At 39.3% G+C, this 13,571-nt stretch overlaps 1 protein-coding gene across 5 annotated transcripts in view; it reads right to left on the bottom strand.

Annotated features, from left to right (window-relative positions):
- Positions 1-13,571, bottom strand: part of ERC1 (ELKS/RAB6-interacting/CAST family member 1) — a 274,453-nt gene that overhangs the window by 150,498 nt on the left and 110,384 nt on the right. For all 5 annotated transcript variants that reach the window (XM_065943059.1, XM_065943083.1, XM_065943090.1 and 2 more), the window contains one exon: positions 13,303-13,496. In XM_065943059.1, coding sequence (XP_065799131.1) covers positions 13,303-13,496 — 194 coding nt within the window. The remainder of the gene's footprint in view (positions 1-13,302; positions 13,497-13,571) is intronic.

The raw sequence follows: 13,571 nt of genomic DNA, 5'->3' as shown, positions 1-13,571 counted from the left end.
ATAGGTAGAGATTAATCTCATTCAAGAGTGGAATCATGACTAACGAGCAAGAAATATATGTAAGGCGCAGCCCAAGAAAACCTGGGCTCTGCAATGCAAGAGGACCTACATCTACCTGAGCTCTGACACTCTGCTAAGCCCATCACATTTTCCTTACTCATTAAGGAGACGAGTATTTAGTGGAACTACACTCTCACGTATCAAACACTAGGAATATCAATCCATGTATAAAAACAGTTTCTGCTCTCAAATATCTCCCAGGCATCTGAGCAAATACAGGATATGCTAAGTGCTAGGAAAGGACCCCGGGAAGGGGGCAGGGGTGGCAGTGGGGATCAGGAAAAGCTTCCTGGAAAATGACCTGCCTCTGAACTTCCTGAGGGATTGGTCCAGGCCACTAGGCAGAGAGAAGAGCGGTGATAAAGCCCTGAAAAAAGGAGAGTGTGTCCCTCTGCGGGAAGCCACACTCAGTGTGACTGCAGCATAAACTCGGACCAGCAGAACAAAGAAAAAGGAAGCCGAAAGTAAACAAAGGCCATATAACTGTATCCTGCTGAGCAAGGAAGCTGCAGTTCATCCTAAGTGTGAAAGACTTAAAGAAGGGAAATGATACAATCAGATTTCCAAACTTCTGGAAACAAATCGAAGGGGGATGAAGTGGGGAGGATGTGACAATTAGAAAAATCCACTCAACTCTGCCCAAAAGTTGCATCAATAAACTGAACTAACAATGAGAAAACAAGCCATCATGGTTTATATCTAATTAACATCCTTTAAAATCAGGTAATGACAGCCTGTGGCACGTTCTCTCACGCTCATTGCTTAATCTCCAAACTAGATCACCACGGTTTGTCAGATAAAGTACAAGACGTTCAGGCAAATTCATATTTCAGATAAATGACAAATAATATTCTAGATAAGAATATCTCAATATTCATAGGATATATTAATACAAAAAATGTATTCATTCCATCTCTGAAATTCAATTTTAACTGGACATCTCAAATTTTAATTTGCTAAATCTGGCACCCCTACAGGAACCCAGTTCAGTTCAGTTCAGTTCAGTTGCTCAGTCGTGTCCGACTCTTTGCGACCCCATGAACTGAAGCACACCAGACCTTCCTGTCCATCACAGGAACTCAAATCGTGACTAAATGAAAATTAGTCTTTCCTCCCTTCTCTACTGGATTCACCAGCTTTAGCTCACCTACAGAACACCAGGTAGGTATCTACAACTGCGATCTAGAAAAATAACGTTTACCACTTCTCAATGTGTGATGGCGTGAAACTCAACTCTTCAGTGGAAGACTTTGGTGGATCAGCACAGGTCTATGTTCACACGCTTATTTCTACCAATGTATCATTCAAAACAGTAAGACTATGTTATTTAACTTTTATTACATAACAAAATAGGGACTCTGGGCTTAACACAGAAGGAAGCATCCCACAGATTGCAAACATTTGTTGTGAACAGAGGTCTGCAGAGGTCACGGCTAAATAAAGCATGAGTAATAATAATATTGAGCCCAATCTGTTTAGATCTAAGAGTGACAGAGATGACATTTACAGGCTTCACTTTCTCAATGTCTTGCCTTTAGCTGAAGCTGCTGTTATACAATAAAAAGTAAAGATGAATTGTGGACTGAATCCTATCTTTTCGTCAATACATGGAATCTGTTCTTTGTATTCATTCTCTGGGGTTAATGTCAGTGAACAGGAACTAACGAGATGTGTATCTAAGGATTCCGAGTGTGAACCTTGAGTCGTCGTCACTCTAAATAAAATCTTTCTGCTCTGTACTGAATGGAAAGGTGGACAGAGGAGCGCAGGGTAGGACAAGCGAGGAAGAGCAGAAACAAACCAACCCATTCAAACTGGAAAAGCTTAGCGGAGACACAAAAACACAAACACTACAGGTAACTCACTATTAACACAAACAGGCTAAAACAAACAGTGGAGGGTTAAGCATCTTGCCCAAAGTCATATAATAATCTAAACATCTAATCCATCAATAAATTAGACTCTCTTGATGGCCTATTCAACTAGACTTAACCAAACCGTAATTAAAATGCCTCTATGTAGAAAAAAAAAAAAAAATACTGCACTAAATTCTACTCTGAAGTGAAAAGAGGATTTTTAATATACTATACAGCCAAAATGATCCTTGCCACTGGAAGAACAAAACTTGTTGTGTTTTTTATTACTTGGAAAAAACTTATTTAGGAATAAGTATAGTTTAATGGCTTTTACCACCAAATAAAAATGAACAGCTAACAATATTATAATTAAGATAACTTGTAACTCAGAGAATTATGTCTACACCAATGACTTCCATGGAAAGATTCTCTTGGAGCCTTTCATAACGGTTTGTTTAGTAACATTTAGATCAAAACATGCAAAAGACAAAATGTGGGACAAAGCAATAAAACTTCCCAGTAAAAATATGAGTACCCTTGAAGCTTAATTTAGAAAGTCCTCACACACAAAGCAAAAACCTTCATGATATTTTTCTACTAAAGCTGACTTGTGTTCAGATTTGGAATTACTTATGTGGTACCCTAACTGATTTACTACAATGTGGAGAAAATGTTTAAAGCAGAAAATTGGAAAATCACTTTTAAATCACCATTTGTGCTTGCTACTTTTATTGCAAACACTTAGGATTTCTTCTGTAATGAAAACGGTTTATTCATGGACACTTCCGTAAAAATGTTTCCACAAGTTTTATTTTTTTTTAACAAACTCATCATCCTAACAAAGCTGTTTATTTTTAAAAAGAGTCAAAGATGGTTAACAAGTCTTTGGTGGTTAACAAGTCAAGTGACAGATAACTTAGATGAAAAAAGGAATTTTTTTACAGAACATTGAGAAATGTGTAAAAGATGAAAAGCAAAATAGGCTAAAAACTGTCAAGGAGGTGGTAAGAGCTGGCAGAAAACAATGTCACATAAACTATAGAAGCACAGTTACAAAAAGAAGGGAGATGGTCACTAACCTAACCTAACCTAACCGACAGGTTTTAGACAGGTTCAAGACAAACAAGGCTACTCAATCTGGCAAAGGGTACATCACTGAGGAAATTTTAGCCCGGCAATGAGAGAAGATCCCAAATTATATTGCTCTGGAAAATGAATGGGAAGTGTGAACGTGGAGGCATCGAGCAAAAATGATTCTTTCAAAAACTGTGCAAATGGGAAAGAAAAAGTAAAAGGTAAAAGTAAGACACTGTGGTGAACTGAAACCAAGGGAAAGATGATGGAACGCTTGCTCACACGGCTCCATAAGGATGGGGAAGACTAGATTATGCTTTATGTTTGGGCGTCTGTGGGAAGGAAAGAAGAGAAACAAAGGAAATGAGGAGGAGGAAGAGGAGGATTCAATTTATGGAACAAGGATTTGAAAACTGGTCAGAGGGAAGGAGTGAACAGGAAGTTTAGCCTCAGAACAGAGCTGGGACGTGAGGACCTCTGACAAAAGCAGGGGGAGGAGGAGCACAGACAGACCTTCTGAGACTGCTACAGTGCAGAGAGAAAGCAGAGGGTGGTGTGAGTGACTGGAGAACCCCTTCCTGGATCAGATTCCATAAGTAATTACAAAACAAAGATTTGATTTTATTAACAAACTCATCATACCCTAAACAAACTATTTTTTAAGAGTCAAAGGTAAGGGGACTTTTTAAAAAATATCGTTAAGTCTTGAGAATAAACATCAGGGAACAGAAATGGGAGAGACAACCTTTTTCCCCCCAAAAAGCCTCAACTGCATCTTTCTACCTATAACAGAAACTTCAGCGCCTGAAAATATCATTACAGAGGAAACAAGGCTTCTTTCCTCAGCTGCACACATACAACTCTGCGGCGGGCTCTCCTCTGTACCTGCTATCAATCCTGACAGGAATCAAGGGCCCCCCGTGTGGTGTTTTACAAACCTGGAGTGTATGGCACCATGTGGTGGTACCCTGGACCAAACAGGATTCTGAAAAAAGCAAAAAGTAGTGATCACAACAGCTCCGTTTACTGACTGCTCAGCCTGTGCCAGATGCTGGTCCAAGGGCTATTTGTATTAACTCATTCAACATTCACAACAGCCCTTCAGACTGGAGAAAACTACCCCCAACTTTACAGATGGGAATATCACAGTGAGAAAAGTACCTAAGAACCTCTGAGCAGTATGGGACCCCAGAGCTCAGATTAATTCCTAGGCTAGACTGTATATCATATGAGAAGCCCTGAGGCTGAAGTGAGAATATCTGGCTTCAAATCTGAGGACTACTACCAAGTAGTCAGCTGACTCTAGATGTAGAAATCATGTTCCCTAGTCTCAGATCCTCATCAGAATAATGATCTGATCTGTGTAATCCATATGCTATTTGTGAGAATCAGAGACAAGTGCTTTCATAAACAGCAAACATATTAGAAAACTGCTGCTAGGAGAAAGGTAAAAGACTGAATGCCAAAGAATTGATGCTTTTGAACTGTGGTGCTGGAGAAGACTCTTGAGAGTCCCCAGACTACAAAGAGATCAAACCAGTCAACCCTTAAGGAAATCAACCCTGAATATTCATTGGAAGGACTGATGCTCAAGTTGAAGCTCCAATACCCTGGTCACCTGATGCGAAGAGCTGACTCACTGGAAAGACCCTGATGCTGGGAAAGATTGAGGGCAGGAGAAGGGGGTGACAGAGGATGAGATGGTTTGATGACACAATCGACTCAAAGGACATGAGTTTCAGCAAACTCTGGGAGATAGTGAAGGACAGGGAAGCCTGGTGTGCTGCAGTCCTTGGAGTCGCAAAGAGTTGGGCACGACCGAATGACTGAACACCAAGGTAAAATGCATGTGGTATTAACAATATCATTTCCTGAACCTGATCAGAAATTCTCATACCACGATTTACACTGCCATGGCTCACAGGCAGAATAAACAACTTTTAAAATGAAGATTTATGATTGTTTTCTGCCAGCTTCTCTTACTAACTCACTTAGTAATAAAGATGGCTGAGTTACCTAATGGGCTCTGTAATTGTGTTACTCACCTGAAAAGTGGAAATCACAAACCATGCTACACGACTGCTGGGAAGATCAACGGAAATAAAACCTGTGAAGCCTCTACCACAAGCCCCTGACACATGAACAGCAGCACTGGGGACTGTTTCTGTGGCCAGCATTCGGCAGTCACAAAACAACTCCCAAACTGAAAGGGTATGCATAGGTCTGTGCAGTGCAATCACTCCAAGGCTCTTACACACATCTACACTGTGGCTACTCTCCCTCCCGTGTCCATGCTGCACTTTACCTGCTAGTGTAAGAGCCATAATGTCTCTGATGAAACTGTAACAAAGTTAAAGCAGTATCTTCCCCTCCTTGTTCCCCCAGGGACTGCTTTTCACCTTCATTTCTCTCAGTCAAAACCTGGTCGGTCTGATTCTTGCTCTCTGACCACTCTCATGACCTTGAACGGTAGAACTGTAATGCCACTCTTCCAATCAATCTAACACTCATGACGTTTTCTACACTCATACCTGAATTTCTAGACATCTTGTTCCTTTTATCATTTCAGCTGCTTACGAGGGTTCAAGACAATGTCAATATACAACGTTCTGTTACATATCTTTGTTTTAGGACAAGCATACTGACCTTGAGGTGAGACTGAAGGAAACGGCCAATCCAGGAAGGAAATGTGAAAGAGAAAAGTTAGAAAGTGTTAATGAGGGCAGTATTCAGAATTCGCATTATTCACAGACACAGAGGAAACATACAGCACAGGATTAGAGAAAGGAAGGGAGACACGCAGATTCGGCACAGACACCAAAAGTGAGTAACCTCAGACTTTCAACAAGTGTATTTTCATATTAGATTACACCATTGTACCCTAATGTAAGTTTCTAAAGGGATGAATTTTGTCTAAAATTTACCATTTCCTGGGGCAGGAAAAAGAAAAAATAATTTCTCAAACACAAAGGAAAAGAAGGGAAGGCCAGCTGTCATTGCCCTTCCTGTTTGAGTATTAACAGCCACCTGTGATCTAATGACGTTAGTCAGCTTGGGTTTATACACACCCAAGTTGTCTTAGAACTGACAACTCCTTTACTCACCCCAGCCCATTTCTTAGACCCAACTTACCTAGGAGCAAAAGCAGAAAAACACGGAAATGATTCTATAGAATACAGAACTCTCATTCATTTGGAAAATTTGACATAATTTTCTCAAATGTGAAAATAATGTTTTGCTAATTACACCCATTATGTCTCACTTCAAATCGATCAAATCTGCCCCCAAATGGTGCAATCTAACAGCAATAATGAAGAAGAAGAAATGGCTCTACAAATACCAGTTGGTTTCTGATACTGCTCAGCAGACAGAGATGCAAAGTAGTCATGCTTCGTATCCGTACCGAGCACAAACCCCTGAGGTTCATTATTGCTTTCGTATTCATAGTTACAGGCAGCCTTCCCTTTTTAACAATTAATCAATTTCACTGAAAGTGGTCTTCTCCAAACACTTAGACTCCTAAGAGCCAGGGCCATCCAGCTTGTCTTCAGGACTGAAATTTTACTTTAAGAGTCTAAAACGAGAGGCTTATTTCTTGAATGCCAGCACCATTTCAATTTGTGCTTTAATGTTTTCTAACATTTCAATACTAAAATGAGTTTTTTAAAAACTCATTGTTAGAATAATGGGAAGGCAAGGATAAAATGTATGACTGCCATTATAAAAGAGAAAAAGAGAAAAACAAAAAATGAAAACAAAATTCCTCGCAACCACACAGCGAGTACTCGGTGAATCCCGGAGAGGAATGCAGGTCTGCAAACACACCTGGACATACTTTTAGCTGTTCTCTGATGCTTACAGGTTCTTGAAAAGGAATCTACAAAAATCCATGGATCTCTAGCAGAACGCAGACAATGTTCAAAGTGAGGTCAATCATTTATCTAAATGACTGTTCCCAATGATCTTTTTTATTTTTGTTGGTTATAACAGATTAAGTTAGAATAATTTTAAATCAACAATGACACTCACTGAGATCTCATACAGATGCAAGGCTTTATATGAAACATGGGAAAATCCCTGAAAAAAAATTAAGTTTATTCTTGTCAAGAGTGAGCAACTTTAAGGATCTTTTTACCTATTTTATACTTCAGGAGTCATAGTTTATGTTGGCGTGTTTAGCTCTTGGGAAATAAATTTAGGAGAAAAAAATCTGCATATAGAGTAACTATATATAATTCTTATGTTTACATTTTAAAGTGTAACACCAAAATTTCTATCGAGACTGTAATAAATTATAAGGTGCTGTGCCCACAAGAAACTGTGGAAAGATGGCGTAGTGGAATTGACTATGTAAAACTGTATAATTTATTCTTCTTTTAAATGAAAATCAGTGAAATTCATCAAGGAGGAGGAAAAAGAAAGCAGGCTAAAGCAAGCAGGATCAGATAAAGAACAGTCGTTTCCAGTTATGACACTCAAAGCATCTTGCTTTTCCTCTTTCATTTTTTAAAAACACCATCCATTCTCCCTCAAGAAAGAACATACAACCACCATGCTCATTTTTCCTCTTTTCCAACTATATCAAGACCTGATACTGTCCTTCATGGATCGAAGATACACAACTGCAAACTTTAAGGAAATTCTTTAATGAATCTTTTCCCTCATGAATTGTATACTAATTTATGCCAAATCTACATACAGCTTAATTTCCTTATGGGAGATTTCTGAAGACATTAAGCTGCATGATCAATTCAGGATTTCTTTACAGAAAACATATTTACAAATATGAAGACTAAAGATGTAGGTTTATACTTCCAGGTTACACTGTGCCATAGAGGCCTGAATACACCGTGATACCAAAATAAATCACAAACATGAAACCCACTTTCCCAAGGAAAATGTCAAAAAATTTTAGGTCAGCCTAAACAAACAAACTTTCAGGATGCAGTTACAAAAGTCAAATACCTAATTATAACAGTAAACACATTCCTTTGGCTACATACATTTAAAATGGAATACATGAGAAAATAATGTTGATTTGGAAATACTTTCTTTTATCCCCACACTCACTGAAACAATTTTATTCACTCTCATTGCAGACACCTTCAATTCACCAAAGAGAGAAGATGACCAGTATGATTAAGAAATAAAAAATATATACCAATTAAATCATGCCGTTATTTAGCCATGTATCCCAGTTTCAGAGATATTAAAATATAAAAATAAAACTTAGAAGTGGTATTTTATTGTGACAGAAGAGTTTATCTACATGTTTGTTTAGCCTGAAGAAAGAAAAGTAACCCTACTGAATTATATTAAATAAGACTATTTAATGCATATGGGTTTACTTATATTTTTACAGAAAAAAAGTGTATGTGCAATGGTAAACATATTACAAACATATACAGGAAATGAACATAAGATTATTTTCAATATAACAAACAGGGAAGACGACTAGTATCGATTTAATGAAAGGTCTGAATGTTCAGGGAATGGGAAGATAAAATGTGCAATGATTAGAGAGTGAAATGAGAAAGGAGCCACATCTCTGTTTTAACATATATCTTCATTGGGTCCTCAACAATGTACAGTGCTGGGAGAGACTGAGAAAGATACTATCAGAAGGCATAAAAGAAGGAAAGAAATTACTACCTAAGGGAGGTTTTTAAAGCTTCCCCTCCAGAAAAAGATAACAGTTACAAAGTGTCAGATTCCCACAAATGAATAAGGGGAAAGAAAATTCTAGTCCATTTTCATTACATGAAATTCAGGTATTGGTAGGTTTTAAAAGCAAATAAAAAACCACAAAAGACCACATCCTCAAGTCACAAGGTTTAAGGGTGGCGTGATGGGAAAACAACCCCATTCTCTGGGTTCAAGCTCAGTTCATCATGTTGATCTTGATCTACAGAAGCATAGACTCTTCTCACCAAAATGAAGTTAAAAATGACTGCTTCAACCATTTAGACTTAATCTGAGGGGCTACCTTGAGCCTGAACTCTGAGCAAACAGGAAACACTCTTGCTTTAAAAAAAAAAAAAATCAAGGGACTTCCCTGGTGGTCCAGTGGTTAAGATTTTGCCTTCTAATGCAGGGGGTGCAGGGTTGCTCCCTCTCCCTGGTCAGGGAGTTAAGACCCCACATGCCTCAGGGCCAAAAAACTGAACAGTAGCAACAGTGTAACAAATTCAATAAAGACTAAAAAAATGATGAAATTTAAAAAAAATCAAGTAGCTCCAAATCTTATGAACAGATCATGTATCAATTTTTAAATAAAGCCAGTTGTTTATAAATTAGAATGTATTAACAGTTCCCTTAGAAACATTATAAACACAAGTACTCTTGCTAGTCCCCAAAATCTAAGTTTAATCATGATGCAAAAGCCTAGAATTAATAATAGTTCTAGATGAGGTCTGGAAAAGACAATTAGCAAAGGAAATAAAATTAACCATCACAAACAGAAAAAGTAAGTTTCCTCCTAACAGTAAAACTACTCACAAGTCTGGCCCAAAAATGTGTGTGTGTGTGTGTGTCAATAACACACCACCAACCCCTGGTTCTCTTGTCTTTGTCCGAACAGTTCCAGCAGTAGTACACTATCTTGCCTTTTCCTCTCCATTTTACATCTCTATGTACACTACAGTTCTAGGACCTAAGATGAGCAATCTAGGATCCAAAATAACCTACTAGCCTTCCATTTAAACATCCCCTCAAGCCACTATCATTTAGTATTGGCCACAAAAATTAAAAGACCAGACTTGAGTCTGAAGTTCAACAAGAAGTCTTTTCTATAGTAATGCTGTACCCTGTATAACATGTCAATCTCCAGGTTTGTTTTTCTTCTCTTCTTACCTAAATTGATCTAGCAGACTACCCAGAACCACCAGGTGATGACCTTCCGGAAGTGTCAACCTGGCTAGGTTATAGCGTTCCATTAATTTAATCCAACGCTAATCTAGATGCTGTTATGAAAGTATTTTATAAATATAATTAAAGCCTATAATCCATTTCAGTAAAAGAAATTATCCCAGATAATCGAAGTGGGCATATCTGAATCCTTTGGAAGGCCCTAAAAGCAGGCTTCCCAAGGAAAGAGAAGAAACTCTGCCTGTGGACCACAGTATGGCCCAGGCCTGTGGAGTCTATTCTGCAGGGGTCTCCTCCTCCTGGCAGCTTTCCTGTATAGGTCTTAGACCTGCTTAGCCGGATGCTGACAGTCACACTAGACAATTCCTTGTAATAAATCAGATATATATTTGCATATATCTTGCTGGTGGTTTAGTCGCTCAGTCGTGTCTGACTCTTTGTGACCCCATGGACTGTAGCCCACCAGGCCCCTCTGTCCATGGGATTCTCCAGGCAAGAGTACTGGAGTGGGTTGCCATTTCCTTCTCCAGGGAATCTTCCCCACTCAGGGACTGAATCTGGGTCTCTTGCACTGAAGGCGGATTCTTTACCAACTGAGCCACCAGGGAAGCCCATATGTACCTTATATAAATAAATATATGTACGTATCTCTTCTACTGGTTCTGCCTCTTTGGTTGAACTCCAACTGATATACAGCATAGGACAGAATACAAATTTAGAAACAGTACTTCTTAGATTTAATTGGGAAAAACATCTTACATCTGCGGATGTATGGGTAGGCTTACTTAATCCTCAGTAGCTCAAGACACTGGTACAACACTAAATCATCTGACAGAAGCTCCTGTTGTTTTGTACGAGCAGTGAAAGGGGCTATTTTTTCCAAGACCACAAAGAATATGTCTGGGAATTCTTTATGACTTAATCTAAACCTTTCGATGTTAAGAGAATCTTACATAAGTACGAGAAAATTTTAAAAGAATAATAAGAATTTTCTTTAGTCCAATGATTGTAACAGCCTGTGTTCATTGTTGCACTTAGGAGGTGGCTGAATGCCCTGTAAAAATGCATCTGCTTCCCAAATGAATTGGCGTTTGGCATCACAGCCACACCAGCTAAGAGGCTACTCCTTAACGGGCACTCCGGCAAAAGAACCACCACACAAAAGACGGGCTTCAAGCCAAGAATGAGACAATTACAGCTAGCAATATCTGACCCTTACCAGAGAGGACACATACTCAATCCACAAGTGGTGGACCTAACAGGTACTGTTCTGCTGGACATACAACAGGCTGGTCTTTATTTCTGATCAAGCAGACTCCCCAGCAAGCCCCCAGAGGCAGCAGAGCGGCAGCAGCAACTCCTCAAGTCCAGAGCTGTCACCTTACTCGACACTCACTTTCCCAGGAAGTCCCAAACCAAGCCCCCCGACGGTGCAGGGACAGAAGCCTGGCGTGGAAGCCACAAAGGGCGGGAGACTGGCGTTCTGAGGGGCGTGGACACAGACACAGAGACCAAAACCCAATGGAGCGGGACCAGGGTAAGCCAAATCAAGAGGACGGTGAAGAAACTCAAACGATAAATGACAGGGAGAGGACACCCACACACAGGAAAACAGTGGAAATGGCAACACGAGAAGCAAAATTGTTAGTAAGACATGAGGGAGCCAAACACATGCTCTAAATCTGGGAACAAAAGGCAGAAAATAGTTTCAATCATTTCATTCCTATCTTGAACTGTGCTGCTCAGTAAACAAATTACAAAGCCAGGAGCAACTGAGTTTTTTAGGACTGTATCTTTTCTTGGTAGCCAAGAAATTATGTGTCAAATCTTAAAACAAGATTATGACACTGCATGACCCGAGGACAAAACTCTATAGTATATTATATTCTGTGGAAAGAGCAGATCATTAAGAACTCTTTCCCAAAATGTGAAAAATGCAGTGACTAATAAAAGCTATTTGGTGTGCTCTGCATCTAAGATAAAGATTTAATCCTATTTCTCACTCTCACTGAAATCACATTCTCTCCCAAATCAGTACTGGGTCCAAAAATGAATTGAAACATTTTTCAAGAAAACTATCTTGAATAGCCAGTGATAATTTCAATGTATAACTCTAAGTTTTAAAAAGTCAAACAAAAATAAAATTTTATCAAGGAATGTCTTTTCTGAAATACTGAAATACATTTAGAGGATTTAGTGGAAAGTCATTATCCATAAAAAGTACTACATTTTAAAATCTATGAAGATGAAGTACTGCTGTTGATTTCAGGCTGATACAAAGGCAAAGAGAGACAAGTATGCAAGGGGCATGTGTGTCCATTTGAGGGGTAAAGATACAGGGCAAACATGGAAGAAGACACACAAAAATGTATAAAATCTAATCTTGAGACTGATAATTTACTAATTCTGACTTTAAGAATGTTATCCACCCATTTTCTCCAGACTTACTATCAAAATAAGAAGAAACAAATGAGTAAGTGATCAGCTCATGTTATTCATACTTTCAACCTTAGTTAAGAAGAACCATGAGGGTTGGTCTTATAGTTTCTTGAAAAATCAAAATCCTACAGTTACGGAACAAAAGGAAAAAATGACTTCCAGGGGAAAATATCAAATCTACCCATAACCCTAAAATTTAAAACTGAATAAACAACTTATGAAAGTAGTCTATTACCTCTTGACATTCAAGAGCACAAAAATATTAAAACGGGCTCAAGGGAGCCTCAGGATTAGTGAGTTCACACTGTCCTGCTAGTCTCTCTGTTCAGAATACAGTGATTAGCATAGCTCTACTGGAAGAACTATTTCTATGCACTCGTGAATTTAATACATGGTGTAAAGGAAGAGGCCAAGAGGCGTAAGCTTTATCTTTGGTACAAAATACCCTAACAAGGAAAAAAAAGGCAAAGAAAACTCCCAGAGAGCGGTGGTCTGGCTGGCTCTGTCCAAAGAGAGGTCACTTTCAAGTAGTCAAAGGTAGAGCTCGGCAAACACATCCATGTCTCACAGACTGTCCTCAAAATGCCTCTCCTTCTAAGCTTGAGCTGCTTTAACAGCTTGCTTCTCCACAACACAGAGTCTAAAAATTCATGGCCCAAAAGACCATCATCGGCTCAGAAAAAGGCCTGAGTGAACTAAAAAATGCTAGCTGCTTGAACTTGAGGCTCCTTTGCTCCTGAAATGGATAAAATAAAAGGATACTTTCTCTGTCCAATCAATGACACTGAAGTCCACAGCTCTCCCATCTACTCCCACTCTGTGTGGCCTCTTAGAGACTCACACTCACTTGGAATAAAATGGAGGCAATGAAGACACTAGGCACTCGAGAATGTAAACGTGGAGAGGCAGACATACTGGAAAAACATGACCCCAAACTACACAGTTTTAAAACCATGCTTCACCCTTCCTAACACAGTGAGTCCCCGTTCAGCCTCCCCTACCTTACCTTTCCAACTCAGCAATCTTCTTATCTTTGTCATTCTTCTCATTTTCCACCTCCTTTAAGATTTCCAAGAGGCGGTCAACTTCTGCCTGGGCCTTGCTGGATTCATCTTTGTACCTGGCAATCTCTCTCTCCAGCTGCTGTATTCGATCACTCATCTCGGGACTGGCTCTGGCTTCCAATGTTGCCTCATGTGCCTACGAAGAAAATGTCCAAATTCTATGAGACAAGCAGAGAGTGGCAGTGGACAAACCAAGTCCCCGGAAGCCACC

Source organism: Muntiacus reevesi, chromosome 1 (assembly GCF_963930625.1).
Source record: "Muntiacus reevesi chromosome 1, mMunRee1.1, whole genome shotgun sequence".
In the NCBI taxonomy this organism is placed as follows: Eukaryota; Metazoa; Chordata; class Mammalia; order Artiodactyla; family Cervidae; genus Muntiacus; species Muntiacus reevesi.
This window is presented reverse-complemented; position numbering and strand designations above follow the sequence as displayed.